We start from the raw sequence: 18,756 nt of genomic DNA on the forward strand, positions 1-18,756 counted from the left end.
AGTGTGTGGTTGATGCCGGCTGTGCTGCACTGTCATGAACTTTGGCCCCGATGCCGTGCCGGGGCACCTTTATCAAAGGAGGAGTTCAGGGATGGTGTGCCTTATTACATGTGTTCGGAGGACATTGTTTATTTTCCGTCCTTCTGAGACAGTGCTGAGTTCAGGCCGCTCATTACTGAGGGACAGCTGCTAATTAGGGGCAGCCTCCCGCCATCCTCCTCTCCCCTGCATCTCCTCAGACTCAGAAAATAGAAATGAAAAAAAAAACGACCACTTTCCTTCTTCATTCTCCTCTTCCCTTCATGTCTTCCCCGTTGTTCCCATCAAATGAAATGTCATGGCAAAAGGAGCCCGTTTCTGGTCATTCCTGTGGCTTCGCCAATGCTGGCTTCCATCGCGGCTCCTGGGCCCACTCCCAGCAAGCTGAGACTTTGGGGCCACAGTCCGTCCCTCCGCAGTCACCTGCCACATCCTCTCTGTGCCCGCCCTGGGAGGAACCCGGAGCTCAGACTCCTTCATTCTCCTTTTGGCATTTACCTTCTCCCCACCACTTCTGAGACCTCTGCAGAAGGACCCCCTCATTTTTTCTCTTCTCCCTGGGCTGATGCAACATGGCCTCTCACCTCTTTGTGCCATTACTCCCCCTTCTTTGGGACAGAGGCACAGACCAAGGCCCTCAGATAGGCCCCTTATCTTATCCTTTTAGGCAAGCCTCCTCTTCCCATCTTCAGGTACCTTCTCCTTGCTCATACCTTCCCTGTCGTGACAACAGTCCCTTGTATCCGTCTAGAACACGGCGGTTCACTCAAGTGCTCTCTCACACGTGCATGTTTTCAGGGACCCTCACAGCCGCCCTGTGAGACATGTGTCCTCCTGCCCCTGTGACAAATGAAGAATCGTGGTATAGAGAACGCAAGTGATTGGCCCAGTATTGAGCAGCTAGTGGTCCCCCCTGAGCCTTGAACCCAGGGCTTTTGATTCCACACCAGGTATATTTTCCACCCAAATCCATGCACAGGGCTGAGCCGAGAACAAGGGTCCCTCAGGAAGGTGTGGAGCTGATGCCTGCACCTCGGAAGCCCAGAGTCTAGGCGTTCATTCAACAGACGAGGCTGGGCTTGGCATGTGTCACAAAGGAGTTGGGGTGAGGGTGCCTGGGTGGCTCGGTCCATTAAGTGGCTGCGTTCGGTTCAGGCCATGATCCCGGAGTCCTGGGATCGAGCCCCATTCAGGCTCCCTGCTCAGCGGGGTGTCTGCTTCTCCTTCCGCCTCTGCCCCTCCTCCTCCACTCATCTGCACATGTGCTCACTCTCTCAAATAAATAAATAAAATCTTTTTTTAAAAAGGAGTTGGGGTTGAGCAGCCTCATGGTGCCTCTGTGGGAGTAGGCAGGAAGACGGCCTCTCTAGATCTGCAGACCCTGCTTCACAGGAGAGCCCTGGGAGTGGAGGGGTGGGGGAAGAGAAGCAAGGGATCCTCCAGGCTCCCCTTTGGGCCTAGGATGGAGGGTGCTTCCCCAGACCCTGCTGTGAGAGTGAGGCCTGGCAGTGTTCTCAAAGTGCTTTGAGAAAGGGACAGCCTGAGTACCATCCATCAGTCCCAGGAATGGCTAATGGGGGAGCAGGTGTTTCCTAGAATCCATAATGCTCTTTGGTAAGTGGCCCAAGGGTGCCTCTGAGAGGCTTCCCCATCCCGAGGTGTTGCTGAGGCAAGAGGCTGATGGAGGAGGCCCATTCATCAGATATGGCTGTGTCTTCCTGTCCGAGACCCCACTCTGCCCTGCCCACAGTCAGTTCTCATGCTCACTCCCAGCGAATTTCCCATTCCTAAGCTGAGCTTTCCAGCAAATCACCACACACCAGACTCTGTCCCCAGCTCTGCCACTATTTCTAGGTTCCCTGGAGGTCCTTCAGCCTCTCTGCGTCTCGGTTTCCCCAGCTGCAGAATGGAGCTGAGATGACAAAAGCGTTCTTGGGGTGGCTCGTCCTGCATTAGGGCTTCAGAGAGAAGCTTCATGATTCCTTGATGGGGGTCTCCGCCCACTGTCAAAGCCACCTGCAGACTCACAGCCACATGCATCCCCCGCCCCAGCCTGGGCAACTGAGCCTCAGTGCAAAAATGGAGATAAGAGGGATGCCTGGGTGGCTCAGTTGGTTTAGTGTCCGACTCAATTTCAGCTCAGGTCATGATCTCAGGGTCCTGGGATCGAGCCCCATGTTGGGCTCCGCAGTTGAGATTCTCCCTCTCCCTCTGCCCCTTCCCCTGCTTGCTTGCTGTCTGCCCCTCTCCCCCAAATAAATCTTTTTTAAAAATTGAGATAGATAATAATATTTTCTAACTCACATAGGTTGTTATGAGGATTAAATGAGATAAAATGTGTAAATAGTGCCTGGCTCTAGAAATATCTATCCTTATAAGGGGAAGATTATGGATGGCTAAAAAGGAGGGGGGGCTAGAAGCTCCCCCCAAGCACTTGTTAAGTGTAATCTTGTGTTGGTTTGTGGACTATATTCTGCCTGTTAGAGCTGGAAGACAGAGATACTGCAGCAATGCTCCAAATTATATCCACTAAAGATCAACCAGAAATAAGATAAAGCTTATTAGTACAGCATATTATTAAGTGAATAAAACAGGCTACAGAATATGGTCTTATTTAGGGAAAATTCTATGTGTGCCCAGGAGAGGTATCTGTAGGGAAGTTCCCTAACACATTGAAAGTGGTTATTTTGCTTTGCTTTTTCACATTTTTGTATTTGACTTTTTAATAATGACTATGAATCCCTTTTTTATTTTTTATTTTTTTTATTTTTTTTTTTTTAAAGATTTTATTTATTAATTTGACAGAGAGAGACAGCCAGCGAGAGAGGGAACACAAGCAGGGGGAGTGGGAGAGGAAGAAGCAGGCTCATAGCGGAGGAGCCTGACGTGGGGCTCGATCCCATGACGCCGGGATCACGCCCTGAGCCGAAGGCAGGCGCTTAACCGCTGTGCCACCCAGGCGCCCCTGAATCACTTTTTTAAAAAAAGATTTATTTATTTTAGAGAAAGAGAGAGAGAGCAAGTGTGTGCATGTGCAGGGCGGGGAGGGGCAGAGGAAGAGGGAGAATCTTCAAGCGGACTCCTCGTTGAGTGCAGAGCCCATCTCGGGGCTCAATCCCAGGACCCTGAGATCATGACCTGAGCCAAAATCAGGAGTCGGAGGCTCAGCTGACTGAGCAACCCAGGCACCATGAGTCACTTTTATAAAACAGTACGTTTTCTTTCTCTGCTTCTCTCTCTCTCTAAGAATTAAGAGTGGTTTGCCCAAGAAAAGCAATTTTTTGCTCTGGTGTTCTTGGCTTTTATATCAGAAGAGACTCGTCTTTATCCATTTGGTGCCCTGAGTTCAGGGGATTCATCTCAGGTAGAATTAAAGCGGTAGCCAGGACATTGGCGGTTCCTGAACAGGACAGCAGCTCAGCAGCCTGTTTCGACCACCCATCAAGATGTCACACAGCAGTGCCGTCCTTGTTGAAAGCTGACTGATGGAAAACTTATCAGAAAGGGGGTTGGAGGGAAAGCGACCACAGTTCTGAACACAAAGGCCACCCAAGCTTGATCTGTCACCCTGCCAAATGTTACAGCATTATTTTGCTATGCCAGTGACTACAAAGGAGGAGAGAAGCCTGTCATAAAAAAAATTAAAAAAATTAAAACAAATCTGAGGCTTAAAACTAGAATTGTCCTCTCTGACAGTCTGAATTTTCTTACGATGGTGGACATTAGCCAGCTGACATCAGCCATGACACATTGTGTGTACACGGCAGCACCACCTCCCCCCAAAAAGTGGCCTTCATTCATGCTTTCATACAATTGTTGATTGTTCTCTTTGGATGGAGGCCCAGGATTATTCCATTTTCTTCTCACCAACATAAGTCTTCCCTCTCTGTGGGCTCCTTTATCTTCTCTCTTCTTCATTTGGCAGTTATGCTTAAAATCCGGGTATTCTTTTTATTGTTCAGATTTGGTTCTAGAACATTCTGTGGTACACTGTGGTGTGATGTGTCCATGAGCTCACATGTTAGAGCTCCTCTGAGGTTTGCCATGCCGTGAGTCCTCCCTCCTGCGCATCTTCCTGAGGACGTCCCTGTGCCTGTCTCGGTGCTGGGTACCACCTATAGGGGGCAGGGGAGAAGAGGGGCAGCACAGACGGAGAGGCAGCTCCTCAGACTCTCACAGTTGGGACCAGCTGTTAGTGAAGGGTGTCTGAAGCATCGGGGTTGCCAGGAGTCAGCCTCACAGGGGTGTTGATTTAAACCCTTGAGGCTCTTTCTCTTCCTCGGGGTACAGTTGGCTCCCAGCCTCCTGAGTAGAGGGATTTCCTAATGACCTGGGGCCCCGACTCTGCCTCAGCCCAGGAGACAGAGTATGCGTGCCCTTTCAGTAATCTCTGTATCTTAGAGTAAAACAGTTGGACCCTAGCATTAAAGAATAGAATGTAAATATGATGAGGGCATTTTCGAGGTAAAAAGCTTTAGTTCAGTAGAGCAAGGACCCTGGTGTTCTTAAACGGGCATCTCCATCACTGCTCCATTCAATCACGATTATCAGTCCGCTTAACATTAGGTCAGATTCTGGTGCCAGGCTGCCTGGGCTTTGAACCCCGACTCCATGGCATGCCTACTGTGAGACCCGAGGCAACTTACTCAACCTTCCCGTGCCTCAGTTTCCCCCTCTGTAGAAGGAGACGTAAGAATGGAGGCAGGTGTATGAATTAAATGAGTCAATACCCAGAGACACTTGAAACACGGCGGCTGTCGTTCGGAGGAATCCTGTTTTCCACCCGAGTGCGCTGGCACATTCCCGATGGTGCAAAAAAGGGACCAGAGCAAAGGAAAAATGGGATGCAGGAGCCAAAAATAACTTTGGGGGAACAAAGTTCATTGTAAGGTTATTTTTGGATTCTAGATTTATCTCTACTGGATCTTCAGCTTTCTGAGAGAGGTCCATCTAGGGTGTTTGTTTTTTTTAATAACAGCTTTATTGAGATACGTCCCGTACCACGAAATTCACCCTTTAAAGGGTACAATTCAGTGTTTTCGGCAGATTGGCGAAGCTGGGCATCGGCGCTACTCTCAGTCTGCGGTGTGGGATTTTTCAGCGGAGGGGGTCTGAGGGCGATCGTCCTCTCTCTGGACCGAGCCATCACACGACGGCGATTCGGCTTTGCGCTGAGTCACGGCGGGCGCCCCCGGGCCTGCAGTCGTTGCTCCGGGAGAAGCCCGCCGCCGCCGGCCGCGCGTCTGCTGCCCCCTAGCGAGGCTGCCCCTCGGCCTGGAACAGCCCCGCCCTGGACGTGGGCTCGCCTTGCCGAGGGGCTTGCGGTGCACACAGGCGAAGCTCTGGCGGTGGGGCTCCGAGCGTGGTGCGCCAGGACGCCGGCCGCCCTCGGCTCTCCTTCCAGCCCGGACAGCCCATCATGTCGCCCAGTCCTGGACGGGAGAAAAGGGCTGTGCTTTTTAAACAGTCTGTTGGGAAGGCACTGGTAGGATATAGCGGCCTAGAGATGGGTTTGAGCATCTCTAGATCCAAGTTCAGCCCCTGCTCTGCCCCGTCCTACCTCCGTGACCCTCAACAGGTTATGGAACCTCTCTGAGCCTGTTTCCTCATCCAGAAAATGGGGACAATGATTCCTCTCATGAGGTTGTTGTATTGCAGAGAGACTCTCTCTCTGAAGTCCCTGTGACTGGCTTATAGACAGGGCTCACATAAGCAGAGGCTATTAAAATTCCAAAGCTGCCAAAAGGGTGTCCAGTGTTGCCCTGGCTTACCCAAGGAGCTTTCTAGAACCTGAATTACTCATTACCAAACTGCATTGCTGTGGGTAAGAAAATTAGGAAGAACAGGAAAGAGGCAGTAGGTGCTGGGAGGCCATTTGGTCTTCAACTATACCAGGTAAAGACTGCCCTAGGTCGGAAGAAACCTACAGAACCCCTGGAGAACCATGTGGGAGGAAAGGCCTGGGTGGGGAGCACACGGAGGCCTCAGAACTGCCAGGAATCTGTGTCCCAGAGGACAGTAGGCCCAAGGGAGATGTATCTGACTGACTCTGAGTCAGGTCCCAGGCTGCCTCAGTGGTCTTGGGCCAGTCATTTAGCCTCTGGGGGCCTTTACCTGTCTGGGATTTGTGTCCTGCCAACCTCACGGGTTTATAGTGGGCCTAGATGTTCCATCATGGGGAAGTGTTCAGGAAAATGGCGGATGCACTCCCAATGGTGAGTAGGGTCCTCTGGTGACCTTCCATAAGTCTCTTCTCAGCTGGACTAGGTGCCTGGGGTTCCCTTGTCCACCTCTGGACACCGCCGAGGGCAGCCCAGGATGATCAGAAAACAGAGGTGCCTCTTCAGGTAAGTTCCACAGAAGATGTGAACTCTGCCAGGCAGAAAGGTGGCTCCTTCTTGCAGCCTGGGAAGGCCCCATTCTTTGGGAGCAGAAGGGTGCTGGGGCCTCACCTACACATCCTGTGCTCCATGGGGGCCCAGCCTTGGCAAAGTGAGGAGGAATTTGAAGATTGTCTGGGGGCCCCTGCCAGTCTCCTTCTTCTACCATCCCCCTTTCCTGCCCACACCTTTCTTCTCCCTCCACCGCAGTTTCACCGTTATCAGATAAGAGTCACAAGAAAAAATTCCATTTTACCTTGTTTCCAAACTTGTCATTTATTAAAAGACCATGAGTATCCATCAAAAGATAAATGGATAGTTAGAATGCAGTGCGTCCATACGGTGGAATCTTATTAAGAAACGAAGCCCCAAGTCCTAAAAACATTATGTTAAGTGAGAGAAACCAGTCACGAAGAGGCTGCATATTAAATGATTTCAATTATCTGAAATACATAACCCATGGAGACAGAAAGTAGTTGGGTGGCCAGCAGGGAGTAGGGTGGGGGATGAGGAGAAACCGTTTCACGGGCTCAGGGTTTCTTTTTGGGGTGATGAAAATGTTTTGGAGCTAGAGGTGGTAGTTGTACACATTGTGAATGTACTAAATGCCACTGAATTGTTCACTTGAAAATGGTTAATCTTCTGTTGTATGACTTTTTCCTCATTAATAATGAACAAAAAAGACTGGGTAGCAGCAGCCATGATTTAATTCAGGGGCTCATCCCTCCCTGTGCCTTCACCCCCTTGCCTTTCCCTTAACCTGTCTTCACCCACCTGTCTTCTTTGTCGGTCTGTCCCTCTCACCCTGTGGATACGTGACCCCTTCTCTGCTCCACTCCGACTCTGTCCATCAGCACGGTGGCATGGGGCTGGGGATGTGACCCCACAGGACAAGATGCCTTCCCTCTTGGGCCGAAGCTGACTCAGCTCCAGAATGACAGGGACAGACCCCAGGATGCTCTGGCTCTTGTCTTCTCTAGTTAGGTTCTTTCCCAAGGGGTGCCTAAAAAGTGGCCCTATTTAGTTTCCGGATTTAACTCAACTTTTGTGCTTCTCCTAAAATTTCTTTCTTACCTCCGGGGGTGGGGGGAGAAATTGGTTGATTTAGAAGAATAAGAAAGCAGAGAGCAGCCTTAAGAAAACAACTCCCTGTGTGTTTATTTTCCCGTCTGTGCATCCCTCTTAGATTACAGGGATCCGTGGGGTGGTGACCGAGTCTAGTCTGGGCTGTGGACCCACCTCGGGCCTGTGCTTATTTTTATGTTTTCCAATCTGCTGTCTTTGGCTGAAAGTGTTGGGGCTGGGATGTGTGGCTGTGCCATTTGTCGGAAGAAGAGAGCTCTAATCGGCGAGCCTGTCTTTTCAGGGCCTAAGTGGAGGGTGGGCTTTGGGACTTCGAGACTTAACCGTAAGCAGAGTGTACCGAGCCATATAGTGCATGAGGGTCCCTGGCGTCTCACACCTCCCAGGCTCCTTTGGAAGAACGGCTTTCTCAAAAACCCGTGATTTTAAAATATGAGCAACCACTGGATTGGGGGCAAACTGACCTCGGGAGTAGAGAAAAGAGGAGAATGCCCCCTCCTACCCCTGCATTCTTCTGCAAAACCCTCCTGAACTCTGCCAGCTTCTTTTCACAAGCTCAGTGAGTAAGAGATTTCCTGCTAAGGGATCACAGCTGTCTGACAGAGGCCTAGAAAATGCGTCCTGCCTTTATTGGGAACCTTTCGCTTCTGGACCAGTCCCAGCATTGGAGCTGCAGCCTGGTCACCTCCGCTGCAGAAACCCAGAGCCCTTCATAAGTCATCAGCACGATGAGGGTGAGGGACCCACTCACAAAGGCAGCACAGAAGACGGCAAGACATCAGGAGTGAACTCCCGATCAGGAACCTACAGGACTACACCCCCCACCTTCACCCAGAGAGAATTAGGAACCTGAATGAATGGGAAGACACACTATGCTCTTGGAAAGGGACACTAAATAATCTGAAGAGAGCAATTTTTATCATCTTGGCACATAACACAATTCCAGCCAAAATCCCAATGGAATTTTGAGAATTTGAGAAAAAATATTCTAAAGGACATCTGCAAGAGAAAACAAGCAAGAAGGTCAAACAGTTTTGAAAAAGAAAATGAGAGTGTCCATGGCCACCTAGAGAATAAGACTTGAGATCCAAAACTTCACTTGGGGGTGTGGGCGTGGGGGGGCAGCTCTAGCACCAAAACAGACAGACAAATGGGGCAGAGTAGCTGGTTCATTTGCCTGGGAAAGAGGACAGATTCTATGAATAGGGCTGGGCCATTGGTTTAACTATTATATTTGGGGGGAAATGTTTAGATTCTCACCTCATGTCATACACCTAAATAAATTCCAGATGAATTAATCAAATGTAAAGAATTAGATCACTGAAAACATAGCAGAAAATATCGACAAGGGGCACCTGGGTGGCTCAGTCGGTTAAGCCTCTGCCTTCGACTCAGGTCATGACCCCAGGGTCCTGGGATGGAGCCCCACATCAGGTTCCCTGCTCAGCGAGGAGTCTGCTTCTCCCTCTCAACTCTATCCCACCCCCTCCCCCCGCTCATGCTCTCTCTCTCTCAAATAAATAAAATCTTAAAAAAATAAAAAAGTAAAAGTCTTAAAAAAAAGAAGAAAGTGTTGATGATCCTTATGTGCAACAGCAGTAGCAAACATCACAAAGGAAAATAGATGTGACTATGTAACTATTAAAACTTGCTGGTTAGAGGTGCCTGGATGGCTCAGTCGGTTCAGCAGCTCACTCTTGGTTTCGACTCAGGTCATGATCTCAGGGTCCTGGAATCAAGCCCCGAGTCAGGCTTTACACTCAGCGAGCAGTCTCCTGGAGGATTCTCTCTTCCTCTGCCTCTGCCCCTCCCCCCTCAAATAAATAATCTTAAAAAAAAAAAAAAGCATTGCTGGTCAGAAGCCATCAGGAACCAAAATAAAGGTGACTGACTGGAGAAACTGTCTGCCACCAACGTGATAAAGGGTTGATGTTACTCATGCATGAAGAGCTCACTCAAGTCATTGCAGTGAGCACTGAGATCTGAACAGAGGTGCAAAGGATATAAATGTGCATTTTATAAAAAAGGAAACCAATACATGAGATTTTTACTTGTACACCGCCAACCGCCATGGTCCGGAAGGGGAAACTTGGTCATTCATTGAAAGGAATGGAGCAAATCCAAAGAACAAAACCACAGAGCTCATTAAACTTCTTCACATTCACTCAGTCTTTAGCTGCAGCTTGCAGGGGGTAACCTGACTTGGCTAGCCTGGTTCACCTGGGCCAGGTGTGGTGTCTCCAGCCAGCTTGGGAGGCCTTGAGCTTCTAGGGCGATCCCACCACTCCAGGGTGAGGCATCTGGTGACTCAGCCAGATGAAGTGACTCATGGACGAGTCTCGGGGACGAGCCATTGGGCGGTGACCAGGGACGCCCTGAGAGGCTCCACCAGTGATGGATGCTACTTCCTAGAGCTGGTGGGGAGCAGTAGTTTTCTCAGATAATGGAACGGGTCCCTCTTAGAAGAGGGGTTCTGACGTTTTGGGGCTTTCTAAGGGCAACAGACCGTTAGCATATCTAAGGGTAGAGAATATCACCACCAAATCTTAAGCCTTGAAGGATGAATGGGGACTCTGATCGGCCCAAAATAGTCCTGCTTGTCATTGGGGAGATGTCAAAGATTTGGAGAACCTCAATCTTGGATGCCTGTGCCAAGAGCTCCCTGAGGGACAGGGTCCTCAGTCAAAATGAAAAGAGGCCCCTTCTCCATAGGTAGTAAATACCTAAGTGGGACCAGACCACCCACCCAGCAGAGGTCCCACTGAGCTCATTCGTTTTGGTTTTCTTTTTTTAAAAGATTTTATTTTTAAGTAATGTTTACATCCAACGTGGGGCTCGAACTCATAACCCCAAGATCAAGAGTCACCCACTCCACCAACTGAGCCAGCCAGGCACCCCCACTGAGCTCTTTCTTAAAACCCTCCTCGGCCATGTGGCTCTTGCTAGCTGCCTTGTGGACAGAGAAGAGCTCAGATGCCCACCCCAGCACATCCTGCCTAGAAGGGAGAGAAACGAAGCTGGACATGAGTCTGCCAATGGCTAGCTGGTCTAGCTAGACGCAGTGCCAGAAGCCTGTCTGTCCCACCACCAGTGTCAGTCAGGAAAGCATTATGGGAAGGGTCTGCCCCAGGCGGACCCTCCCGCCTTGTAGCCCAGCCTTTATGGGACCTGCCCAACATCTGTCAGTGGTGAGACATGGATTTTAGAGCATTCTGTAACTCATAATGCATTTAAAGAACACATGACATCAGATATGCCCTCCACACCTTACCTTTAATTCATCGATCACGGAAACCAGAGCACCAGGTGACCAGGTGCAGTGGAGAAGGAGAAAGGGCCTCTGTTCTCCAGTTTGTGTTATCAGTTCTCCCTTTGGCAACTCACTCTCACCTCCACTCTGGGGTGCCACTCCACTGAAAACACTCCAGGAAATGGAAGCAGAATAAGGGCCTAACTATTAACGAATTATAAAGGAGAAGTAGAGATTTAAAGCAAAGAAGGCAAACAATTGGAATAAAAGAAAGAACATAAATGAAAGCAACTAAAGAAGGGGAAATGGCAACACAAATGTTAAAAGTGAAAATAAAGACTAAATTTAGGTTAAAATTATGAAAAATTACAGAAGATACAATTATAAGAAGGAAAGATGAAAAGAAAACAAGCGCAATGTAAAAAGTCAGAAAGATAGGAGGATAACCTAGGCAAATATATTTGAAAGGGATTTCAAAAGGTTAGAAATAACAAAATGATCCTCTGGGCTACTTTTACAACTCTTGTGTAAGTCTAAAGTGATCTCAAGTTAAAATATTAATTAAATGAAAAGCTGACATGAATCTGGGGCAAAATTAAAAGTAAAAATAACAAAACACTGTAACAATGTAAATAAATACATGTAAAATAACATATGTATTTATTACATATATTTATTTACATATACTTACATTGACATGTGTGTATTTATTATGTATACTTACGTAACTGTGTAATAAATCAAGTGAATGCATGTAAAATAAATCAAAACAGAGCTGAGATTTTTAAAGGGTAAAAAATAAAAATCTTAAGGGACGCCTGGGTGGCTCAGTCGGTTAAGCCTTCGGCTCAGGTCATGATCCCACTCAGAGCTGGGGGGTGTCAGGACATTTGGGTCAAGAGTCAGTTTTGCTTTGCTGTTGTCTTGTGATGGAAAGATCACATTTGCTTCTCTGTGCTTCATTCTTCTTACCTGCTGATGCCTTCCTTCTCCTGTTTGGGCTTACCCGTTCCATGAAAAAATTTTAAAAATCAAGCTATGAGTCAGCAGCGTTTTCTATTTTAATGAAATGGAAAGAGTGCTGGGGCCTAACAAGTCAGGCCTCCTGGACCTGGCCACCTGGTGGTTTTGAGTAGGAATGCAGGTGATACAGGTGAATTAAAAGTGCACATACAGGTGAACAGGGCACGTTGGACGAGGTTGGGCACCCCATGGGGAGGCGATAGGGAGGCGGAGAGCTGTCTGCTATGACCCGGGGAGGTGCCACTTCTCTCCCTACCCCACCCCACACCCCGAGCTTAGGTCCCTCAGCTCATCCTCCCATCTCCCTTCCCCAGGTGGGCCTTGACCCAGGATGGCTGAGCCCCGCCAGGAGTTCACCGCGACAGAAGATCATGCTGGAACGTACGGAATGGAGGAGAGGAAGGATCTCCCCTCTCAGGGGGGCTACACCCTGCTGCAAGACCACGAGGGGGACATGGACCACGGCCTGAAAGGTGAGTGCACAGGCTCGAGTGTACAGCGGGCCCAGGGGCTCGCTCTGGGAAGGGCTGGCCGGAGGTGTGCGCGTCAAAATTCTGAACGGAATTTTAAGTACTTCTGTTGGCTTGTCAACAGAGTGAAGCCTCCGAATATGAAAGGGCCAAGAGAACTCAAAATGTGAGGCTCTTTGAGAAGGTACCTTTCCAAAGGAGAGTCTGACGCGTGTGTGGACGGCAGCCTGCCAGAGGTTGCTGGGGGGCTGTCTGATGAGTACTGGGTGCTTGCTTGAGTCTTCAGCCACATCGATTCATCTTTAAACAGCCGCACGCATTAGCATCAGAATACTAATTTGTGCGTCCTCCTTACAAGCCTGTCTGGGCCCTGTTTAGCAAGAGTCGGTCAGCCCTGGGATTCCTGCCGTACCTGTACTAACAAGCTGCATCCTCAAAACCTCTAAATATTCTAATACAGTCTTTGGGCCAAATTGTCTGGGCCCCCTCCTCTCCCCTGCCAAACCCATGTGTTCCATTTCACTGACCACGGAGTCGGGGAGGCCCGTGGAGAACACCACACCCTCTCTCCTGCTTCGGATGCGGTCCTCTGCCAGCAGCTCCAAGCCGCCCCAGTGTAAGGATTCCGTCCCTGCCCTCCAGACCCATTTCTAAGGAGACAGAATAGCAAACAGCCTGCTGTTTGTTCTCCGTTAATGCTAAAAATAATAAAAAAGCACTTTGCAGCCTGGGGTATGGAGTAGTGGCCGTAAGTGGCAGAGCTCCAAGATGGAAGGCGTCTTCTTCTGGGTGCATCTGTCCAGGAAGGTTCCCTGCAGGAGGTGGGGTCACCTGGAGGTCCCCTGGGTTGGGGAAGGAGCAATAATCCCTACTTGCAGGACTTCTCGTGGGCCTGGTTCCAAAGGCGACTTTTGTCTCTGTTTAAGCAGAGGTCATAGGGGTCATAAGAACCCGGGGATCAGACAAGTGGGCTCCCGGCTGGAGGAGGTGAAGGAAGAGTGGGTACGTTATCCTGGGGAACTCAGAGGCTGCCCTCTGGCCTTCTTAGGGCTTCCCAGCCCCAGGTGCTAGAGGAGGGGAATGAGGGGAAGTATCCATGCCAGCCAGCCAAGTGTCCCAGGGGGCCAGACCTGCCCTCCTGATGTCAGGCTCCAAATGGTGGAGAAAAAAATGTGCATTCTGACCTCTTCCAGGCCATAGCCCAGCTCCAGCCAGAGTTGCTAAGGTGAGGCTCCCATGGAGGGCCATGAGGAAATCTGCTTTCTCCTTTCAGTCCTGCTCGCTCCCTTCCTCCCTTTGTCCCCACTGTCTCCTCCTCTCCCACATTCTCCTTTTCCTCCTTCCCTCTTTCTCTTCCTACCTTGTTTTTCTTTCTCCTGTTTCTCCCCCCACACCCCCTCCCTCTACAGCCCCTTCCCCTTTTCTCTTCCCACCCTGACCCCAGGCGTGTGGAATGAGAGGGGTGGTGGCCCCCAGGACCTCAATCCCAAAGGTTAGTGGCATCCCAGCGTTCTCCCTGCAGCCCTCCCTGGGTGAGGCAGGTTGGGGTGGGGGCCAGAGTTTGCCTTGTTCCCTGACCCCCTGACCCCCTGACTGGGGCCCTAAGAGCTCCTTCTCTGAGGACCTGAGCCCACACATCCCCGCGCAAGTCTGTTCTGTGTCATGATCTCCATCGCTACTTCCACACTCAGGAGTCCCGATTTGGGTAATAAAGTCTGTGGCCACCCTGCTTGTAAGGGAGCTTCCTTAAAATGGTAATTCGGGCACTTTTGTAGAAGAATTCTAGGACTGCCAAGGCCGCAGGCACCAGTGTCTCAGGCAGTGCTCCCAGTAAGTGCTGAGGGCAGGTGTTACTTTCCCTGGTTGACAGATGACAGGCAGGGTTCCCTCTCCAAGTCATGGGCTGCTCAGCTCCTTGTTGTCCGTTTTACCCCTTGTCACACAGCCAGGTCCCCTGGGAACCCCTCGTGGGTGAAATCCAACTTAAAATCCCACGTACTGAATTCTGCCCTGTATGAATTGTGCTCTATTTAGAGTAGGCTGCTTTAAAAATTAAATTTAAAATATATACAGTGTTGCAAAGAATGTACCATAATAATGTAGGATGTTAATAATTGGGGAAGCTGGGTATGGGGTATATTCCCTGGAGTATCTTTGCATGTTTTCTGTAAATCTAAAACTGCTCTCACATAAAAATTTCATTAAAAAAAAAAAAAAGCCTAGGATGAAAAGTGGTTTTTACCATTCCTACTTTTTGGAGGGGAAATTAAATTCAATTTGTAAAGTTAGGACAAGTTTACCAAGTTCTGTTGTGTCTCAGAGTTGTCTAAAGTATGTTTCCTCGGAGATGAACCATGAGAGACTGGACCCCAGGAAACAGACTGGGGGTTTCAGAGGGGAGGGGGTAGCAGGGTGCTGGGCATTAAGGAACACACGTGTCGTGATGAGCACTGGGTGTTATATGTAACTAATGAATCGTTGAACACTACATCAAAAACTAATGATGCCTACCACTGAACATAATAAAAAAATGCGTAAAAAGTCCCTTTTTCTTATACGTCAAAAAAAAACTAAGTGTGTTTCCTAAAAGTCACTCAATTCTTTAACATAAAACATGGTCAGAAGATCTATGCTAAAACATATATATATATGCAAAATTTAAGTTGCTAACCTTTTTGTCACTGCTGTGAGAGGAAAACATTTGTAGATTACTTACCCAAAGAATATACTTCCCAAGAAAGCAAGTGATACTTAAGAGATTTCCAAAGTTCTCCTCAAATTTATTCTTGCTTCTAAGGATTTAGAATGAGTTATTTTTATATGGAGAATGAGCGGTATGACTTGGCAGAAGGTGTCACTTTACTAGCAACGTTTTAGGTAAGTGACAGACTGTTTTGAATAATAACAAGAACCACATGTAAAACACTAGAACGAAGAGTATTTACCTGGATGCTCCCAGTTGGACAAGGACTCGATACAGCCAAACTGCCAGATAGGGGAGGGGACAGGTGGTTAACTGATAGAATAAAGCACCCTAAGGAATTAAAAGGTGTTAATGGGTTAACTTCTTAGACCATTCAGATAAGACATTCAGAAGAGGCTTCTTCCTCCTTCTTTCCCTCCCTCCAAGAAATGTACCAAAGTTAATGCAAATGGTGAGGACGGCAGGCTTGGACTGAGCAGGAGAGGGGCTGTTCCGGGGACAAGCATGCTTGGGACACTCTCGTGCCTTATGCCCCTGTGCTCAGACAGTCAAGGCTGGTTAGTAAACCCAGAAGACAGTCTGCATATGCTTCCTCACCATTTGTCCAAAGCCGCCTTTTTTTTTTTTTTAAAGATTTTATTTATTTATTTGACAGAGATAGAGACAGCCAGTGAGAGAGGGAACACAAGCAGGGGGAGTGGGAGAGGAAGAAGCAGGCTCATAGCAGAAGAGCCTGATGTGGGGCTCGATCCCATAACGCCGGGATCACGCCCTGAGCCGAAGGCAGAAGCTTAACCGCTGTGCCACCCAGGCGCCCCTTGTCCAAAGCCTTCTTAAGGCAGTTCCCAGGGTTTTGCAACCCCGGGGACCAGGCTGCTGTGTGTGTGCTGGAAATTTGTTTAGAATGAACCCTTCTTTTGGCCGGATGGTCACCCCCAGGGCTGGGTACTCAGTGCCGGCATTTTAGCAAAGGGGGTGTGATCTCACAGTGCAGTTGAACACGACTTGCCTTTTCTCATTTGGGGGTTCTTCTTCATGCACAAACCAGCCCTTCCAGACCCTGTCCTGAAACCGTCTCCAAGGCTGCCCCACCCTGGGTGGAGTGGCTTTCCCGGAGCCTACCAGAGCCTCCTTGGCTCGGATACTGAAAGGACAGTTTTCTTGTAGGTAACAGTGGCTGACATTTCAGGTGTGATTTTGGTCCTGTCAGTCAGTACTTGGAGCTCTTTCTGTGAAAGGAGCTGAGTTGAGTCCAGACACACAGCCGGAAGTCCTGTTGGAAGGCATGTGTCTGCCCTGAGCTCATGCCTTTTCAGAGGAACGAGTTGGATTGGAGTGTTTTTCTAGGTGTCTACTTGTCATCGACGGGTGGTAGTGATCTCCCATGAACCTCTCCGTCAGGAAAGACACAGCAGTGGGTTTATTTGCGGCTTGGCTCTACGTATCAGCCGCCCTTTTGTCAATATAAGAGCCCTTGCCTCCTTTGAAACCTCCAGCTGATTAAAAGGCAGTTTCTCTTCTCGCCTGGGAATGTGCGTCTTTGCCTGATGACCCTGGTGTGGGGACACAGTTGTATTGGGGTGGGGGTGGGATGGGTCCCCCTGGTGAATTTATCATGTGGCCACGTCCCATCCATCTGGGTTCCACGCTGGGGGATTTTCAGAAAGACACTGCTCCCCATTTCCTCCTGAAGCCAAAAGGAGGGGTGGGTAGAGGCCGCCGTTCTGAGGGGCTCCTTGTGTATGTTCCAGAATCTCCCCTGCAGACCCCCGCCGATGACGGATCTGAGGAACCGGGCTCTGAAACCTCTGATGCTAAGAGCACGCCGACGGCCGAAGGTGGGCCCTCCTCTCATTGCTTCATTCAGACAGCCGCTCCATGCCTCCAGCCTGCGCTTAGCCATGCTTTCAGCCCTGCGTGCCACCCTTCCTGGCTGCGTTTGCTGCCACCTCTCCCTCCGGCTGAGAGACATGCTTCTCCAGTGCTTTGCAGGATGCGCTTGGGCCCCGGAATTTGGCGGGAGCCAAGCCCTGCTTTGACACCTTGCTCACCAGGGCCAGATTTGGGCACCGCCGTGTGCGCGCTTTGAGGTGGCCGCATTTGCAGAGGCCGGGATCTGTGGCAAAGCGGGGCCTGAGCTCAGCTCCACAAAGCCCCTGCTCCGTGTTGATTGTCCTTCCTGCACTCCTTCAGAAGCCCCCACCCACCTTGCTCTTCTCTCAGGAGCCACCAGGTCCCAGAGCAGCCATTGGGCTGAGGAAAGGACCGGCTCAGTGCACATCTCCAAGCTCATATGTTGGGACTGGTCTGGTTTAGTATCCTTCATTTCTTGGGCTCTGGGCTTGGCCCAGTCCTCTGGACCTTGGCCAGGGTGTTAGTTCCAGCACATCTTCTAACCTGTCCTCTCTGGATATTTGGTGTCTAGGTTATTATAAAGCTCCCCGTGTATTTCCTGAAGAGCTCCTTGGTCCTGATTTTGACCACCTGCTCTTGCTTCCTGTCCATGTCCATCGAGACTGCATTTGATTTCAGATCATGGAAAACCCAACTAGCTGTGGCATAGATATGAAAAGGTTTCTATGTCTCACATAATAAGACATCTGGAGGGCAGCAGGTCCCCAGGGTCATCAGTACTCTTCTGTCTTTATCTGCTGCCATCCTGAAGAGTTGGATTGTTGCTTCACGGTGACAAGATGGCTGCTGCACTTCCAAGCATTACATCTGCCTTCAGAGCAGGAAGAAAGTAGCAAAGCAAAGTGGCCAAAAGGGCCCTGAAACCAAATGTGTTCCCTTTTTATTAGGAAAGCAAGTGTTTTCCGATAAGCCCCAGCTAGCTGATTCCCACTTATGTCTCACTGGCCAGAACTGAGTTGCATGGCTTCCCCGGCTATAAGCAGGAGGCTAGAACGTGGTACATCTTGCTTTCCGACTCACTAGGAGAAATCAAGGGAGAGGGGCATTCAGGATGGCTTTTGAGTAACCAGTCGTGGTATCTGCCCTTCTAGCTCTCCATCCATCCCCCAGGAGGCTTCTCAGCACTTCTCCTGGCCCTGCCCATGACTTTGGAGGCTGTCACAGCATGAGAACCTGGCCCAGCATCTCCCCAAGTGTCCACTTTTGAATGAATTCAGAAAGTGCCTGCCAGTTGCTTGGTATAAGGGTGCATTTATAGGGGAGAAAGTGGGCGTGCCCCCCCCACCGTGGTTCTCACCCTAGTGAGGAGAATACCCAAGGCCTAGCGCTCTTTGCTCTTCTTCTTAGAGCTGGTGATGCAAGACATTTCCTGCTGATCTTGTTAGGACAGTTTTGCAAGTTGCTACCGCCCTGCGAAGGTCCTCAAAGCCTAACGCCAGACTTCATGGCAGTCTCCCAAATCATGGTTTTCAGCTCTCCCATCAACATTATTCTGGAAGAATCTTCCAGCCAAATCTTGCTGCCCTTTGGATCCTGTACATGTGTGGGCCCCGAGAACTTCCACTCCCACCCCACAAGGAGAGGGGTTCTGCTAGGGGTGGGCTTTGCCAGGCTGCTCTGCTGCTCCCGAGATGACCATAATTAAAATGGGTTCCATTCGACTAAACTGACTCAGGCTCTTGGAAAGCTTTCAAAGCTGACAACTCCTTATGTCTGCCTGCAACAGCCTGGAAGTGTGCCAGGCCGGTGCTCGGGGAGGACTGCTGATTTGGAAGTGTTCACCCTGACGAGAGGCTGACAGCTATTCCTGCTGGTGGGTTTTTACCTCTGGCCTCTGCTCTGAAGGTGGACCATCTGTTGTCAAGGACTGTTGTCAAGCACCCAACTCTGAAC

At 49.7% G+C, this 18,756-nt stretch overlaps 1 protein-coding gene across 1 annotated transcript in view; it reads left to right on the forward strand.

Moving 5' to 3' along the window:
* MAPT (microtubule associated protein tau) overlaps positions 1 to 18,756 on the forward strand; it is a 94,695-nt gene that overhangs the window by 38,354 nt on the left and 37,585 nt on the right. Inside the window, exons 2-3 of the mRNA XM_034640404.1 lie at positions 12,090 to 12,248; positions 16,701 to 16,787. Coding sequence (XP_034496295.1) covers positions 12,107 to 12,248; positions 16,701 to 16,787 — 229 coding nt within the window. The 5' untranslated portion in view covers positions 12,090 to 12,106. The remainder of the gene's footprint in view (positions 1 to 12,089; positions 12,249 to 16,700; positions 16,788 to 18,756) is intronic.

The sequence above is a fragment of the Ailuropoda melanoleuca genome, chromosome 13 (assembly GCF_002007445.2).
Source record: "Ailuropoda melanoleuca isolate Jingjing chromosome 13, ASM200744v2, whole genome shotgun sequence".
In the NCBI taxonomy this organism is placed as follows: Eukaryota; Metazoa; Chordata; class Mammalia; order Carnivora; family Ursidae; genus Ailuropoda; species Ailuropoda melanoleuca.